This window comes from Gymnodraco acuticeps, unplaced genomic scaffold (assembly GCF_902827175.1).
Source record: "Gymnodraco acuticeps unplaced genomic scaffold, fGymAcu1.1, whole genome shotgun sequence".
In the NCBI taxonomy this organism is placed as follows: Eukaryota; Metazoa; Chordata; class Actinopteri; order Perciformes; family Bathydraconidae; genus Gymnodraco; species Gymnodraco acuticeps.
The window spans coordinates 1,251,873-1,270,502 of NW_022992177.1; the positions used below are offsets into that span (position 1 = coordinate 1,251,873).

The window sequence follows — 18,630 nt, forward strand, 5'->3', positions numbered from 1 at the left end:
TCAGTGATAAAGATTTTTCTTTTTCTAAGGTGGGCAATTGTATGCCTTAAACATTAGATGGCGCCAGTGGGGAGATGACAGGAATCACGGGACGGATACTAAAACGAGGGAAATTATTTCAGAGGAATAAAAAGGAGGAATACAAGAAAAACTCTATTGTAGTGAACATTAGCATAAATAAATACCTAAAGGACAAGTCAGTGCTATATGGACTGTATTTTTAAATAAGCATCACACTGGCAATGGTGAAGCTAGTAAATTGGGTAAAGCTATAAATTATACTTTCTTTTATAAATCATCATTAATTATTTGTTGATTATATTTAGTATAATACATCTCAATCTGCAAAATACCAGTAATTAACATTATCAACTATTTGTAGTGAGGTTAATATGTCCCTCTGAAGTAGTGAAGTAGAAGTATAAAGAATCGGAAAATGAATATACTAAATTAAAGTAACTCAAAATGTGCACACTAACTGCGTACTACAAAATGACGCCATCTTGTGAAGTTGTAACAGGACATTTAACATCGGGTCTGTCCTTTTCTTGAATGTCATTAAAAAAAAAACATTTGTCTGGATCTCATTTTAATAAAACCTCCAGAAGAATGGGGTCAAATTTATATTTAATCACTAATCCAGCATTTACCAACTTGATGAACATGGCAGATACTTTTCCTTGTTCTGGCAAGAAAAATATCTGGCAGATTACAATCCGGGTTATTTTGACTGTTAGCACTGAACAACACCGTGCAGTTGTCCATTTATAATCCGGCTTAAAGTCTGAAACTTCCCCAGTGTTTTATCAGATTCTCCTCACATCCCACGCTCTGCTCTTGAAAAATAAATCAACAGCTAGGACGAGCATCGTTGACCATATGGTATTTTATTGCATTGAATTCAGTAACTAAAATAAAATATATACCTAACATACATAGGTGGTGGAATCCTCAGATTTGTTGGTTAAAAGGCATCAAAATGAGAAATAAATATATAAATAGATGAATGACTGACACCTTCTTTCCTACACACACCTTTAGGTCGGTTGCAACCCTACACTCAGGTGGTGTGGGCGTGGAGGAGAATAGTGATGAGGGATTGATCGAGCCCATTGGCAGTGAGTGGTTAGTGACGGATAGTATCTCTTCTCCCTCGAGGAGTGGGGGGGTCAGAGTCACTGCAAACCTCAGGGTCAGTAACCAGGCAGCTGAAGCCACTCGGCACGATCCTCTGATGCTTTGACCTGCTCACAGCTCCACACAGAGAAAGAGAACGTATCATCTAAACACATGAAATGATTAACAAGTAGAAGGATTCAAGAGTCCGATTTAAAAAAAATCAGTCAGTGATACACGTCTTGTTGATGCAGCATAGCATCACAGAGCAATTGTTCAACAACAAACCTTACAATCAATTAAAAGTAAAATGAAAGCGGTAAATATGCAGCAATATGACCCATCAGGGTTTCTTGTCAACCACGTGTCCAAGTAACTGCTTTTTAGCCCTTTGACTGGTGCAAGAAACACTCGGATCAGTCTTAGTGCATTGCTGGTTTCAGGATGTTTGATTATCCACAATTGCTTTGATTCCATGTAATTCCCTTTTTTAATCTGTTTTCATACTAAAAACAGAACCTCACTCAAGTGCTTCGATTCACAGTACCTTTGTATACCCATAGAAAAACACAGATTATTGCATACTATGCTGATGACACTCAAACAACTGTTCTCTACTGAAGTTATTGTCTGGCAGGAATGAGTTGGCATCAGTGTATTTGGAAATTGTCTAAAACGGGTGACACTTTCCAGGACTGTACAGAAAAACCATCATCGCCCTCGAGTTCAACACATTCAAAAATGTGAACCGCTTCTTGCACTCAGACAGACAAACATTACATGCATTCATTACTTCAGTTTTTGAGAGTGTGATCTGATTTGTTTATGACCCATTTTGGGTGTGCAATATTGCTGAAACGCTATCTTGGAAGACATGCTGTCATCACGTTAGGTGATCTCTGAAACGAGCAAAGTGCACAGTCTGTCTCTCCTCGAACCTCTTGGAAACTTTGCATTCACACAACACACTCGTTGGTGGAAAAGACATAAAAAAGGACAATCATTTTTGATTTTCAACCATAACAGGATAAAGTTTTGGACAAATTTCCAACTAAACAGGTGTTGCTAAAAGGTAACACAAAATGTTCTGGACAGTGGGTTAAAAACTAAATACTTAAAACACAGAGTGTGGTTATTATACAATACATATAACAATTGATATTTTCATGAGCTGCTATATATACCTATCAATAGGTTTTGTATTTTATTACTATATTCAAAGATATCCTGTAGAAAAAATACCCATAATTGTCCATTCAGTCTGATTACAAATGTAACCACCGGCCTCCAATTTGATAAGAATAACACACCCTCCTTCTTTAAAGTAGTGGATAAATCAATGCCTTAAGGAGGTGACCTTCATTGTGTCCGGGCATTAAAGGAGGGTGTGTCCGAACCTCACAAGTTGGATGGAAGTGTGGACTGTTTGTGTTCGGTCTCCATCATTTTAGCAGGGGATCTAGCATGGGGAGAAAGAACAGCAGGAGGCTGGATCTGAGGTTCGGGCCCTGAATGTGTCCGAATGACAGGAGCAGCTTGACCCGGGATCGGGCTGTATGGTTTACTGACAGCCATGGGGGAGGAGAAGGGGCTGGAGACCCCCACCACCGCCTCTGGGGAGCAGCTCATGGCCAAAGGTCTTTCCTGGTGTGTGGAGCTGTGAGAGCCTGAGATAGTCTTTATTTCCTGGGTGAAGACATTCCCCGAGTACTCGGCCCCGTCTGTGATGGTGTAGGCCACCCGGGCAGGACAGGAGGTCTGAGGGGTCAGAGGGCTGCGAGCCCCCACAGCGCTGGGGAGCTCAATGTTGTAAAATGTCCGTCCCATGGCGGGGCTCTGTATGCTGGGGCTGTGGACCGGAGGCGTGTAGCAGGGCGAGACTTCACCAGAGCCGTACTGAGCCAGGGAGGCCAGGGCCGAATGCTCGGGGAGAAACTGGGGGAGGAAAACAGACTGCAGGCCTGCGAGGCTCTGATGCGCCAGGGAGGCTGCGGCCCCCCCTCCGACTGCTGACACTGGATGCATAAATCCAGCGAAGGACTGAGTGCTGGGGATGAAAGGGAGATGTGAGAGGTACGGACCGCTGGACATCCTGAACGCTCTGTCGTGAGCGAACCCCATCTGCTGCGTGCCGTGTGAGGGCGGCTGCAGCTGGCTGATTAATGGGCCCACTGAGCTGCAGATGAGAGGGCTTATGGTGGAGGCAGAGGGGGCTGCGAACCTCCCTGAAAACCTCCCTGGTGCCCCCTGCTGGAGTAAACCTATGGGGTGTGGTGAGGTGGTCATGACCCCGTGGAAGGGCTGAGGGTGGAGCTGAGCAGAGCAGGTGTAGGAGACGGTGGTCTGGCTCATGGGGAACACTGAGGCTATGCCAGAGTGGGGAGGATGGAGCGGGAGCTGGTGTGAGGGCGGGGGGGCCAGAGGCTGCAGGCTGCTGGTGAAGATGGGCTGGGACGTCAGGGTGGGGGTCACGGACCCCGCGATGAGGTGCTGCGGCCTGAGGGACGCCAGAGGGGGAGTCTCAATCCCAGATCTGTAATTGATGGAGCTGGAAGGAGAACCAGGGACATAGCTACTGGACGTGTTGGCTCCGATGTGGACTATCTTCTGATGGAACGACGGGTCCTTCAGGGGAGCGGGGGTCAGAGGATGGTGGAAGAGGATGGGGGGCAGCTGGGAGTGGTGGGCCAAGGCCAGGGCCAGAGGGGTGGTGGTGGCAGCAGCCTGGAGCGGGGCCTGGATCAGCGGGGCCCAGATGACCGGGGTGGGCGAGGGGGGGGGCGGGCAGAGTGTGTTGGCTCTGTAGGCTGCCCTGGATCAGCTGTGTGCATTGGGCCATGTCGCGGTCGTGCTGCACGATTCTTTGGATGATCTCCGTTTCCTGGAAGTTTAGTGCGCCAGCAGATTGGTGATGCTGGACTTTACTCTGAAGAATAGAGTTCCTCTTACCTGTTTAGAAAATATAAATAATGTCATGCAATTTGTATTTCATGGATAAGCACACATTTAAGCCTACTTCTGTTGGATGATATTTTGTCCCAGAAATAATTACGATAAACTGCGTTACTGTATTTTCAAGAACAATTTGGGACATATCTATATATCAGCAACCATCTTACATGGATGTTCAGTTCGTATGTCAACATTAAAGAACAATGTAGCTGAAACTGTAAAGACAGTGTAATCCATCCTTAGTACAGAGGATTAATCTGTCGTTTAAAATAATGCCATTTTCAGATAATCAGAATCGGCCAATTATTAATTAATTATAGAATTATGTAACACCAGGCCACTAAGATTGTTTTTTAAATATTAATATTTGTAGAAACTTGTCCGTTTTATTTTGCTGCTTTAGTAAAGCACTTTGTAATGTAGATGCTAAAAAAGAGCTAGATAAATAAAGATTATTATTATTAATAAATGTTGGATCCTGTTTTTTAATTGAAGACCCTACATCACATGTTCTGTCAGAAGATGCCAGCGCCATCACTGCAGCTTTGTACAACCCAAATCAAATGTATAGAAACATTTTATTATTGTTAAAACTACATAAGCATTACAAATAATATAAAGTGAAATATCAACATTTAATATAAAATATTTAAATGTATAACATTAAATTGGCTCCTATACACAGCTTTTCTCTCTTGACTCACCGATGCGGTCCAGGCGGTCGAGGGCCACGGTCTCGAAGGCCCTCCTCATCATGGGGTACTCCTCCAGCACCTCGTCGAAGTTATCCACCGACAGAGAGTACAGCCGGCAGTAGTTATTCGCTCGCACGCTGGCCGTCCTCCGACCTCGGGTCAGCAGGCAGATCTCTGCAGGGAGGGGGGGAAAGAAGATTAATTAATTGTACAATTTCACTCACATTCAAATGCATGTCAGAAAAAAAGATCAACAATTTAATAATACATATCAATGTTGTATGATAATATCCTTATACAAGTTGTGTGAAACATTAAAAACAAATGAATATTATTTAGATCAAAAAAAGGAAAGGCTCGATCTGTATTATTAGTGTGAGATGATAAAACATGAAAGGACTGATGTCTCTGAACCCCACAGATGGAGCACTTAATGCAATTTCTGCAGCTTACAGTTTGTCCTGACCTTATCTGTCGTGCCAGATCAGAAAAATAAAATAATGCGACATTTAAAAAAAAAAAAAAGTAGACATATTATTCAGGACAGACATATTGAGGATATAGACACAAACACACACACACACACAGACTCACATGCTCTCTCTCTTAAACACATTTCCTGCACTCTTTAATTTATTATTTTCACATCTGTCTGTGTTCAGCTCTGTGGAGTAGCTTCAAGCCGAAATATAAAATGTATTCTGGGATAAACATTTAATAAAAAATTCTTAGAAATAATTGTCAGATTACACTGCATTCAATCCCAATAAGATTGCGGTAGAGTGAGTTACACATTCATATTTCCAAGACGTCGTATCAAGGGCATTCATAAATTAGATATTCAGGATTTCAGTTTTAAATATGGCGGAAACAAAAAGGGGAAACCCCCACCGATGGAATCAAAGATCCTAAAGCTCTGCTCCTCTTAGAGCCCTTTTAAGGAGATGATGTGGACAATTTTTACCAGCTGTAATAGTCAGAGAACTTAATCTGCTGAGTGCCAGAGCCAAATAAATCAAAACAAATCATACTATCAGCGCTCACATACATTTGAACGGACTCAGTGCCAGCTGCAGAACATATCAGCATGCAGTCCACACAGTGTGCAGACATTACCTCCAAAATAGGAGCCGTCGGACAGCTTGGTGTCTGAGGGCTGGACCCCGCAGATGATGCTGCTCGTGGTGAGGACGCTGACCACGCCGTGCTGGATGAAGTACATCTTCTTTCCGATGGTTCCCTCTCTGATGATGTAGTCGCTCGGCTGGAAGACCTCAAAGTGCAGCTTTGTCAGCATGGAGGTGACAAAATTAGGATCAGCGTTGGCAAACAGAGGCATGGAGGCCACCAGTTTACGACAGTTGAAGTTGATAATCTCCTGCAGAAGACAACAAAATTAAAGATTTCAGCTTTCATAACACAACTGTCATTGTGACTACATGTGTACGTTTCAATCATTATAAAAGCAGAGCAGTTTACGGCTTAGTGCTCCGTTAATGAGGTTCTCTGTCCTCATAAAAGGCTCCAGCCATTACTAATCAGATTACATGACTGCTAACATTATCGTGCTAAGTAAGGGAGCCATATTAGGTTGCATAAATAATTAACTGTAAACCGTTTAGAGCAAGGATGCTCACTTCATTAATTCAATTAATTGCAGTTGAGAAAACCTTTAAAAAATAACTGAAGAAATAAAAAAATAAAAAGGAGGAATGGCTCTTCTATTTAATAGACATTGTAGCATTGTAGAAACATTTAATAAATGGTTTATAATGGACGATATTGTAGTTGTAAGCAAGTATAAGGATTTAAAAAAAAAATCATATACAGTACCATTACAACTATCTGTTAAAAGACTAGCCTACTTTTAATGCTGCACACAGGAGTTTTATTTGTCAAGAAAAACATTCATGAATACTTTTATCTGCTGATATCTACACTAATGTGTGTTATAAACAATTCATTTATATACATATATTGCTTATAATTTGTCACGTATTTTTATTTTAGTTGTGAAACGTGTTAACGCCAACGTTATGATGACTCAGCTTAGCGTGATGGGATATACTGTATGAACAAATGTTGTCATAATTATCTTGGCCTTAAAATTGCACTAAAACATACTGGAATCATCCAGTAACTGCATCATTTTACCTCCAATTTTATAAAGACAAATATAAAAAATATAAGTTTTCCAGTATTAATTACTGAATAAATCAAAATAGCAGCATTGTGTGAGTTTGTTCTTTTTTACAGTTTAATTCATGTATGTTTTGAATGAGAAATTATAATTTCTTTCTCCGCCATGATGGAGAGCTACATAGCTTGTTTGGTAACACTTTACGGTAAGGGAACATGAATCATCATGAATTCATGAATGACTTCATGCATGAAAAAGCATGAATTCATTCATGTAGTACTTCATGAACTATCAGTAATGTACAGGTATTAATGGTATCTCATGCATGACTTAATGCAGGAACAATACCTTAATGAATGCATCAACTAAGGTATCTCAATCATCATGACTTCTGAGTTATTAATGATGTTCATGTCTTCTTCATATAGATCTGCAGTTAAAGGGTCAGGCCAAAAAACTGACCAGTCACAGCAATTCCAAGTGTTGTAATCATGATTAACTAAGCATGACTTTGTCATCACTTCATCATGTTTGTGCCCCTTCAAATAAAGTGGTGACCTGTTCCATCGTTTACATTGATAAACGTCAACACACTGAACAGGGTTGGGGTCAACACTTTGAATTCAACAGAATACATGCACTGCTATGACCGACCGACCGGGTCACCACTTTATTTGAAGGGGCACAAACATGATGAAGTGATGACAAAGTCATGCTTAGTTAATCATGATTACAACACTTGGAATTGCTGTGACTGGTAAGTTTTTTGGCCTGACACTTTAATTGCAGATCTATATGAAAAAGACATGAACATCATTAATAACTCAGAAGTCATGATGATTGAGATACCTTAGTTGATGCATTCATTAAGGTATTGTTCCTGCATTAAGTCATGCATGAGATACCATTAATACCTGTACATTACTGATAGTTCATGAGTACTACATGAATGAATTCATGCTTTTTCATGCATTAAGTAATGCATGAATTCATGATGATTCATGTACCCTTACCGTAAAGTGTGCTTGGGTAAGACCCCTCTGAGGATATTCATGATTATCCTAATATTAGGGATTCCTTTTTTTTAGATCAACAATATAATCCCTTATTGTTCCCCCTTCATAGACTCAGCAGTCTTTTCATCAAGACAACCACCAGGCAGATGATTCTGACCTCTCTTAGTGGCTCGTTCAGCTCCTCCATGATGCTCTCCTCGTCAAACATCTTGCCCTGGTATCGGTGTTCGTAATACTCGTGGATCCTCTGGCGCATGTCGGCAGGGAGCTTGTGGAAGGACATGTACTGCTCCACTTGCTTATACTGCAAAAACAAGTCAGATTATCACAGTTATTGAAATATAATAAGTGTATATTCAAAGTATTTAAGTGAACAACCCTCCCAGAAATGCACGTAACTGTAATGTAGGTGCAAGAAAAAACGCTAAATCATGTCAAAATGAGGGTATTAGAGTGATTGATGTGTTGGCTCAGAGGAGGAGTATAATGTGTCTAATTATGTTAACAGTCAACTGTCAGGCCATCTGTGAAACCTGCCCACAGAGCGATGCTGTGCCTCTGTCCCATCTGACAAATACAGTGGTGCTCTGCAGGCTGCAGCTAATAACATTAACTGCTGTGTCCTTCAGCCGTGTTCTCCAGCAGCAAAGCACTAGTCTGTGTCCTGCTGTAAGTCCCTGTTTTGCTTTTATCAACCAGCTCTTTAACTCTCTCCCTATATTTCCCCTTTATCTCTGTTAAGAATCCATAATGGCAGCTCAGAAATCCTTCCCTAAACACTCTCATATGTGTTGTATCCCTTCTCATTTATTTGTAATCTCCCTCTGTGGGGCATTTCTCACTTAAATGTCTAAAGATGCAGAACAAGTGTTCACACAAATGACATCCTCATCACATTAGTTTTTTCATCAGTCTGGAATAAGTATTGAGACGCTTTACAAGCTGCACGTACATTTACACGTAGAGTTACTCGAGTTAAAATCCTACATTCAAAATGTGACTCAAGGCAAAGTAAAAAAGTACTTCAGCTAATTATACTATAAGAAGTACTAATTATGCAGAACAATTGCCCATGTGACTGTTGTAATGTATACAATTGTACTATTAGTACTCATTTGATAATGTGTACTAATAGTACACAATGTACTGTACTGTACAGCAATGTACTGATGCAGGAGCCAATTTTCACAAATGTGTACTGGTAAGTAGTTTAATCTGATTATCAGATTATATAAATGTATGATATGTTCTGTATAAAAAATGCAATCTCAAAAGTGAGGTAAGCTATTTTAAAAATGTACTACATTACTAAATACTCCTGAAAAGTAAGTACCTCAAAGTACTTGAGTTTGGTATTTCTGTAAATATCCTTCCACTACTTAATTTGACCATTGTAGACCTGAAGAAAGTAGATTGGATCAGCCATGCAGAGAACAAACACCCACCTTCTCCTGGTACTGCCTCCGTGAGGAGTCCAGGGACTGGATGAGGGCAGTGGCGTGGCCCACGAACATGGCGAAGCAGGTCGCGCCCACGATCATGCTGAGGATGGTGAGCCACACGTCAGCCATGCCGATGGGGGGGTACAGGCCGTACCCGATGCACAGCATGTGGCTCATGGCCTTGAACAGGGCGTAGGAGTACTGCTGACCCCAGGTGTCATTCTGTAGGAGACAAAGAGGAGGAAAGTGTATCACCTCAACATAAACGCTGCAGCACAACTTTGTGAACCGATCCACAGTTTAAGATGAAGACCAGCGGTGATGACTCATTTATTTTCCAGGTTTGTTGGCGGTGAAGCCTGCTGAGGAGCTAAGAAAATATCACCTTGTAATATGCATGCTGATTTATCCACTTGCACACCTGCCCTAGATTATTCTCTGATGCCTACTTCAGTTATCAGTATATCTATTATTATATTCTGTACTCAGAGGGAATGTTAATATAGTTTATGTCTAAATATTTGAAACCATGAATAATTATGGCTGCAACAGAAGATTATTTTCAAAATAGTTTATTCTGCCAATTTTAACTCTAGTATTCATTTGTTGGGTCTAAGTGTCAGACAATTCTGAAAAATGTTTCTTCTAATATCTTATTTAACGAAAATATTCAAATGTGTACTTTTGAGAGCCTTAAACCAAGGACTGTTGGCAAATTTCATTAAGAAATAATAATTAATATTTATACAATTGTTGCCACTTAATTTGTTGTCTATCAGTTGATCGAACTGTGGCAGCCTAAATATGATTGTGTGGTTTTAAAGGCAATACAAATGGGGCTTTAATGGTTAAGCATTTCTATATATCAAATATCCATGACTAAATTGGAAAGTTAAAATGAAATTTGGGGGGATTTTAATGTTCAAAACCTCAGTTATTCTGCTTCATCATCACAAAGTGGGTGTTGAACGGATTCGATTGCCACTGACCAAATAACCACAATAACTGTCCTCCAAAAGATTTAAATCTTGATAAATCCTGATCGGTGCATGGAAATATCTGAGATCATATTTTTTCAGCTGAAACACACCGACTTGCTATCAGGAAAAAGACCAAGGTAAAAGTAAAAAATATTGTAAATTATCAACTAAAACTGTTCTAACTTTGTCAGAAGAGCCTGTGTTCATGCAGGAGCCCATCAGTCATAATGCACCTACCACCATCTTGTTCCTGGTGACCCAGCAGTCGTGGGGGAAGTCCTGCAGCATGGGGACCAGGAACTGCAGACAGCCATCCCAGTGGCACAGCAGCAGCATCATACCGATCAGGTTCATGATGCGCACCATGGCACTGGCCAGGTCATAGGTCATATGGAAAACCTGTTACAGAGATTATCAGCATTAATAAAACTAAAACAGTGAAACAGATAAATCTATGAAATTTCAATTCTCTCATCATGCAATCAGAGGATTTAAAATATACAATAGATGTTCTGTGAGCCAATGGACACGGGGGTCCTTTACCAGGCCACACTGTTCTTAATCTTCTATATTCCACATTAGGCTGTTTCCCTGTTGCGTAATCATCTGCAAGCAACATTAATGGGCTCTGGGGAATGCAGCCTCAGTTGGAATTATAAAAATAAAATAATGCAGGGAAATAGATTACGTCATTTGATTGTGTGTGAGCCTTAGAGGGGAACCAACAAATGTACTCTAGAGCATTAAGAATGTGTACTTTTGTTTTTAAAATACGCAGTATCATGATTTTCCATGACAGAAAAAATATGTGGTAATCCAGACAAGGCTACAAGTTAGCAGAAATCTGCTAATGCGAGGGGATCTCCCCGTGAAAAGCACTTCTGTCAGGGGAACATTTGAGATTAAAGCTGCAAATAATGATTACTTTCATAAATGATTATCTGTTTGTTCTGTGAAATCTCAGAAATGGCCATCACTTGTTCTCTGAACATGAGCAGAGTGTCTTTAAATCACTTGTTTTGCACAACCAGCGTTTAAAAACCCAAAGATATTCAATTAAATATTGTAATAAACATAACATATTCACAATTTCAAATGACGGAAATGGAGGATTTCTGTCTTTTGTTTTTGAAATGAGTAAAATGATTAATACAATTGCAGCTGATTAATTTTCTCTTGAGTAATTGGCAAGTAACTGACAAATTGTTGCAGCTTTATTAGTTAATGTGAAGTCAGATCTGAAGATCCGAAGAGTCGTGTCTGCAGGATCTACCTCTTCCCACTGGTGGATGTAGCGGATGAGTCTGGAGAGGCGCAGCAGCCGCAGCAGACTGAGGATCTTCGTGAAGCGGACGATCCTCAGGGCTCGGGCCGTCTTGTAAAAGTCTGAGTCAATGCGCGTCTCCACGATGAGAAAGATGTAGTCCACGGGTATGGAGGAGATGAAGTCCACCACGAACCAGGTCTTCAGGTACTTGATCTTGATCTTCTGCGGGTCCAGGATGATCTCCGTGTTGTCCTCCTTCACGATACCTGTGCGGAAGTTGAGGACCAGGTCCATGAGGAAGAAGGTGTCCGAGACCACGTTGAAGACGATCCAGGGCGGCGTGTGTTCGTCCTTGAAGAAGGTGATGCCCACAGGGATGATGATGAGGTTTCCCACCATCAGCAGCAGCATGGTCAGATCCCAGTAAAACCTGAAACACACATAACTCATGTTGTAGATAACAGCGGGCCAGAGTCTTTTAGGTATTTAGATGAATCGTCAGGAACTACAAATGTATCTTTAACATGGTATCCATAACTGAGATGATTGTTTGATTTGAGGATACATACTGTAAGTGATTTTTTTAGAGGGGCTTTTTATTCCTTTATGAGTTATTAGGGCAACATTTGCTGGTTCCAATTTCTTAAACATGAAGATTTTCTTTGTCATATTTATATTAAACTTAATATTGTTGCTCTAACATTGGTCTCTGGGATTTTTCAAATTTGTTGTGTATTTTACCGACAACAAAATCAATCTGAGGTAAGAATCAATTATGGATAAAAAATGAAAATAATTGCAGTGCATTTAAGAGTACTTATTGTTATATTTTTGTTGAATATTGTTAATTTGTTTGCACGGTTTTATTTAGAAAGATTTAGAGAGACACAGGACAAACTTAAAAGAAAGTTTAACAATGGTTGCTGTTCAGTTTACACAGGAGACTTTAAGCCAGAGTGTTTGTGTCTACGTGCATACTGAATATATGCTTCATAATATTCAGATATATTCTGGACATGTAGGAACTTCAAAAATAAATGAATCCCTGTGCAATTTGCAGTCTCACACTGGAACTGCAAATCCAGTAAATCTGTGTTCAAAGGCTAATAAATCATTAAAACAAACAGATTGAGCATAAACATTACCAAAGCAAGACATTAATTTACTTTAGAAACTAATTATCTTCAAAAAGTGGGCTTCTGTTCACAGGGATGGAGAGGAAAATGGGTTATTGAAACTCATCTGAATTGCTTATGAGGAAATATAGATTTTTCACAACTAACTTAATCCTCAAGTATCAACAGCAGAGTGATAAACTCAATTTATAATTGCATTGAAAAGGCAATTTGAGTTTCAAAGTTGGCAAAACATTTTCATACAAATTCATAGTTTAATTAAAAAATCTGGCAAGTTGCAGCCAACAGCTAAATATAAAATGGTCATGTATCTGACCCAAAAGCTGTTTTTAATAACTGTTTACTATATTGACATTTTACATTGTCAGTGGGTTTTTTCCCCTGATTGTACAGACCTGTATGGATATCAGAATACCCAACAATCACAGGAAACACACAGCAATGAAGAGCTCTAACACATAACAACCAGCCAAGATGTATTCCCCAATGTCCATCTTCAGTGTGTATGAGATGAGAAAGTATGCATGCATGTGATTGCATGTCGGATCCATTTCAGAGACCTAATCAACCACTGATCGATCCAACAGGAGCCTGACACACCCGCAGGGCCAGCCGAATGCTGTGTGGGGGGGGCAGACCTGCGAGGGTGCATGCATTACACCACTAAGGTTACTTAAGTGACATGTGAGGCAGCATGCAGTAACCACAATGTATGAGCCAAACACTCAAGAGAAGGGAGAGTAAATGTAGAGGGAATGCTTTCAAAAGCGCTTATTTGACAAATGCCTCTATATTTTGTCATCAGGTATAGTTCAAACCTTCAGTCACTGATTGACCAAGATAGAAGTATTTTATTAAAAGTAGACATGATGTGATATGTCTTTGGATTTTGCAAGTAGGCAGCTAAACTGTTTTCCTTCCATTTGACATGTTCTGTGCTCAAATGATGGTCAAGGAAAGAGGCAATAACAGTGGGAATGTGACCCACGTAATTTACCTATGCTAGTTGCTCACACCCAACCTTCACAGGAGAACATCATGTAAATAGGGAACCAGTAAAGGACAGGGTGTCCATTCTAATCAGCTTTCTGTTGTTCCCTGCCAAACAAAGCATTTGCATTCCTCTCTTCATCTGCCTGTTTGTCTCTGCGCTGACACACTGGTCCTAATTGCACTTCCCCTCTCTCGCTAAATCCACCGTTCTCCTGGGAATCCATGTCATCTCCAGAAGTCAGCTCCCATCAGCCAGATGTTGAGTAGTTAGCATTACTGCTCTGCACTGTGCTGCAGAACCCTGGAACAGCTGGACCAAAGAAAAACTGGTCTACAGGGGACAGTGCATTACTGCCCCTGCAGACCATCCAGTTTGATCATCAGCTGACCATGCAAGCAGCATTCAGGGCCACACAGATCAGACAACTTGCTGGTGTAATCTGTTGCTACCATCAACATAAAGCTGACAGTGGTGGGGTCTCTGGACCTCTCCCGGTCCAGAAAGGAATCTTGTGCTATTTAGGTCAGAGTGCAACTGCGTTAAAAAGCATGACAGCACAAAGAGAGCGGAGTTACGAGCAAAGTGAACACAAAAAGGCTTAAAATTGTGAAAGGAGCTTAGATCAATCAGGACAGCTGAAAAAGGGATCACATTTGTACTAGAGATACTTATCTCTTGCTGCCAGAGCGCAGCTGAAGCACAACAGCCTGCATGCAGCTCAGTGGCTTAACACACACCTGTACTGTGGCTCAGGCCCACCAGCAATCATATTAAACATATTTACGAAACCGTGCCAGTTCAGTATGTCTGCTGCTGTAACCACGGCAGCTTTAATACAAAAACAGCAGTTATGTATGCTCTAACCAACACACACATATGTTTATAAAAGATATATAAAGGGGACACATACTATGCTGTGCTGAAGAACAGTGGTTGTGGAAACATATAGGATTTGAAGTGAGTGACAGTTTTAGAATTGGATTCAGCAGTTTCTCGTAAACCAAAAGACCCGGAAAATCGTTGAGATTTACACCTGTAAATTAGGATGGGATGTGCAGGATAAAGTGTACACTTGAAGAGCCGAGAGTGTGATCCAAACCCAGTATAAAGTAATGACACCTTGTACCTCATACACAGAGTTAACAGCTGGGAGTCCTGATTCCTCACAACATCATTTTCATTTCAATCTCTCAGTCCCTCTCTGTTTTCTCTGTTTTGTGGTGTGTCCCCTCCCTGACCACACCATCTCTGCTCCATTAGACTAATTGTACTGTAATAATCTCCACTGATGTGTGCTTCTAATATCTCCAATGGTCATGTTACCCTATTTTGATTACCCCTTTTCCAAGCCCCTGCTGCACTCTCTGTAATCCATTGCCCTGGCTGAATGATAAAAAAAAGTGTAATTCAGATGAGTGGAAAAAAACTGCTCTGACACACATCGGCACAACTGGCCGCTGAAAGTATGATGACAGTGAGCCTCAAGGTTAAATGTCGTGAAAATCCCTTGATGGCGGTGATGAACAGAATGCTGCTTTGCATGCATTGTGCAATGAAATGTAGAGCGTGCATGAATGCATGCAAACGTAGGTGGTAAATCAGGGAGTTACAGGTTGGCTTACACAGGGGAAAAAGGTGGATAAAAGGTTAGTTAGAATACAATATGATATATTCTTGTGTAAACAAAGCCATACACACAACACTTCTCTATGCCAAACAAAAAAGGGACTTAATATCTTATATGTATGATATAATTTGGCTGTCATTGTGCTTCTAAGAGGATTTTGAATGCCTGTCAATTCATCCAAGATGGATCAAATGGTTGCCTGTAGAAATTGCCTGTACAGTCTGAGTGTTATAAAGGATCATTTTCAGAAATGAAGCCATTTACCTTTTCAATGTGTAAGGATTACAGCGGCACATTCCGTTTTAATTCCTCTATTCTGCGCAGGCTCACACTCCTGATTATCATGTTATCATAACATCATCACAGTGATTAAAGAAAAAACACTTGGCACATGGGGGATTAGTGTGTCTATTAAGTTTACAGTGACTTTGACGGCATTTTAAATCAAGATTATGCTATTCTAATATGATGTTTACATTTGTATGCCAAACAACTGTGTGACAGGATCACTGTTGCACTTTTTTGTAAAGACACCACTGTTTTGAAAGAACAGAAGAAAGGTTTTCTGCACACACATTACCTAAAATCACTGTACGGGTGGATTATCCAGAAGCCAGCAGACTTCACTCGCTCCCTCTCGTGCTCCACGGCCCTCTCACTCCCCAACATCCGCAGGGAGAACTTGTTGACTCCTGGTTGGAGCATCGCCCCAAACTGCCGGTGCATGAAGCCGGCTTGGTACAGCCGGTCATCCTCAGGTATGATTTGATCGGTTCCTTCTAACTTGATGAAACTTGACTGGTCAAACGTTGATTCTTGCCCGGCCGTGACACTCAGACCTCCCGCTGCCCGCTGCTGGGCCCCGGGGCTCAGCTCACCGGGGAAACTCTCGCTGGCTCCAGGGATGAGTCGCCGCTGCTCCGCGGGATCTGACCCGGGATGATGCCGCCCGGTGATGGAGGAGATGCTGCCCCGGAATAAGCGACAGTCCCCGTTCAAGTTAGTCTTCACAGTAACGTCCCTTCCCAAGTCTTCGCTCCTGGCCTCCTCAATGCTCTTGCAACTGCTTGCAGGAGACGGGGAGGGCAAATGTTTTAGCCGAATACTTTTCCTCTTAGTGTCCTTGTCGCCGTTGTCTCCTTCGTCAATCACGAAGGGTTTTTGCCCAATGTTTTGCGGCAGGCTGTACAACCGTTTGCGCATGTTAGACTGAAATCTTTCCATTTTGAACAAGAAGAGGAGCTGTGATCAAGGATAGCCCGTGAAAACAGAGGAATGAATCATGAATCTCATTCACTTGGGGTGCCACTGGAGGCAAAACAGTGACGGCGCATCTGCAGGACAGGTTATATCTCATTTGACACTTGGGACGTGCCTCTCTCCCCCGGTTCAAACATTGAGATGCGTCAGCAATACCTTGCTCCCTTCAATCGGTTCGACGGTCATGCAAAAGCGGTGTACGGGAAATGCATGTAAATCCAGGTAACCCCACAGCGTGCAGATGAGCGCGCATCTGGATGCAGCATGCTGAGCGTCGGACGTGCCACAGTGCTGAGCTGCTCAATGACAAAGCATGATCTCCACCTCCCCAAAATATCTGAGCTCTCTGTCAGTGCAAGGTGGCGACACGCATGCACACATGCACGCAGCTAACACCGGCATCCAAACAGCGCTGACCCATGATCCATCAGCGCTTTCTAATAACGTGAATATCGATGGAGCTAATCTATCAGAATGGCACTGGTGCTCACCCCACCCAGCAAGGACAGCTGAGAGCAGGACTCGAGAATCCAGCCTGGGAGTTTAAAGCTTGTTCAATAGTTGAGAGAAAACCATGGGAGGTCAAAGGAATAAAGTCAAGTCTTTATGGTCAGAAATGTTTGTCTATGTTTGCCCTGCACACGGAATAAATCATTTCTGCCAGCCAAATGAATTGAGCCGTTTTAGATATATGCCTACCTGTAGGCTATAATGGATTAAATCATAATGGATTATAAGAGTTGTTTTCCGCTTTTGAGACACGTGGTCATGTAATAACCACTGTTAGAGAGCAGTGCTAGTGTTTTTGTCCTCATTCTTAAGGTGCATTTGCTGCAAAGGCTATGACTTTACATTAGAGGCGTCATAACAAAATGATGATATAAATACATTAAGAGGTAGGCTATGTAGCCTATAACAAAATGGTTTTAAAAGCAACAGCTCACAACTGCCAAACAAAAATTCTGAGTTGACATATATAGTTGTGTGGTTCGTTGGTCTAGGGGTATGATTCTCGCTTAGGGTGCGAGAGGTCCCGGGTTCAAATCCCGGACGAGCCCTACCGTTTAGTTAGAAGTTGTAATGTGTGTACAACGCAATGCGCTTAAGGCCGGAAACTATCCATACAATAAGTAAGTGGAGTGCCTTTGGACGACTAGTTATAATGGTGGAATTCCTTTCAACCTTGAGATTGAGGTGGTGTTTGGCTATAACTATGAAGCATTTACTCTTTACGCTGCAGTTTTACTCTCTGAAGAAGACATTTTAATCATACAAAAATGTATGAGATTTTCTGATTTGCTTTCTGAAAGCAAAGTCCAACATGGGAAATTAATCTGGTAGAAGGTTTTTGAAAGCACATTTATGAATATAGAAAGATAAAATAAAGATTACAATATTAAATGATATACTTTAATATAAGATTTCAAGACTCTGCTACTTTCCCATCACTTTTTTTCACATCAGTGGTTTCATAACATGTAAATGGAAGGAATGGATATTTCTTTATCAACAAAGTGCATGTTACTGTCTGCAGGCTGTACTGTTTTCTTCCTCTTCTTTCCAGTTATCATTCAACCAAACTCAAGTGTGCCTCGGCCTCAACACTGTAAGATTGCAGTCTCCTGATCTCAAACTTCCCATATTAGAAGTTCACACTTGATGCTGTATTAAGTAGACTGCATTCATCACCTTCCATAATGTTTGCAGGCACGATTATCACCACGTGAGGTCATCTCAATATCACATGGCTGATTTGCACAGCCAGTTTATGTAGCCTATACTGCTAACTAAAAGCAATGCAGTGAAACACAATTCCCACGTTCCGTTTTTGTTTAGTTTTGAAGAGGTGTTTTGAGTCATTTTGGAGGGTGTATTTTGTATTGCGTTTGAACCGAATCAGACTGGGCTCTGGTTTTAGACAGAGGGGGGAAAGAGGAGCTGCATCACAGGAGAAAAGACCTTCATGAAATTAAAGCATGGAGAGATGTCAGTAGAGGCACAAAAT

General features: G+C 41.3%; 1 protein-coding gene and 1 non-coding gene across 2 annotated transcripts; one reads left to right on the plus strand and one right to left on the minus strand.

Moving 5' to 3' along the window:
- Positions 1–50: 50 nt before the first annotated feature.
- Positions 51–16,903, minus strand: LOC117538898 (potassium/sodium hyperpolarization-activated cyclic nucleotide-gated channel 3-like). The gene is given in 9 exon segments (XM_034204855.1): positions 51–3,900; positions 3,902–4,065; positions 4,773–4,937; positions 5,880–6,141; positions 8,077–8,223; positions 9,365–9,583; positions 10,579–10,740; positions 11,615–12,038; positions 15,946–16,903. Coding segments are annotated over 9 exon segments (3,573 nt in total). The 5' UTR covers positions 16,590–16,903; the 3' UTR covers positions 51–2,514.
- A 708-nt stretch (positions 16,904–17,611) lies between these two features.
- Positions 17,612–17,683, plus strand: trnap-agg. Its single transcript has one exon. It is a non-coding gene; the product is annotated as a tRNA-Pro (tRNA).
- Positions 17,684–18,630: the final 947 nt, after the last annotated feature.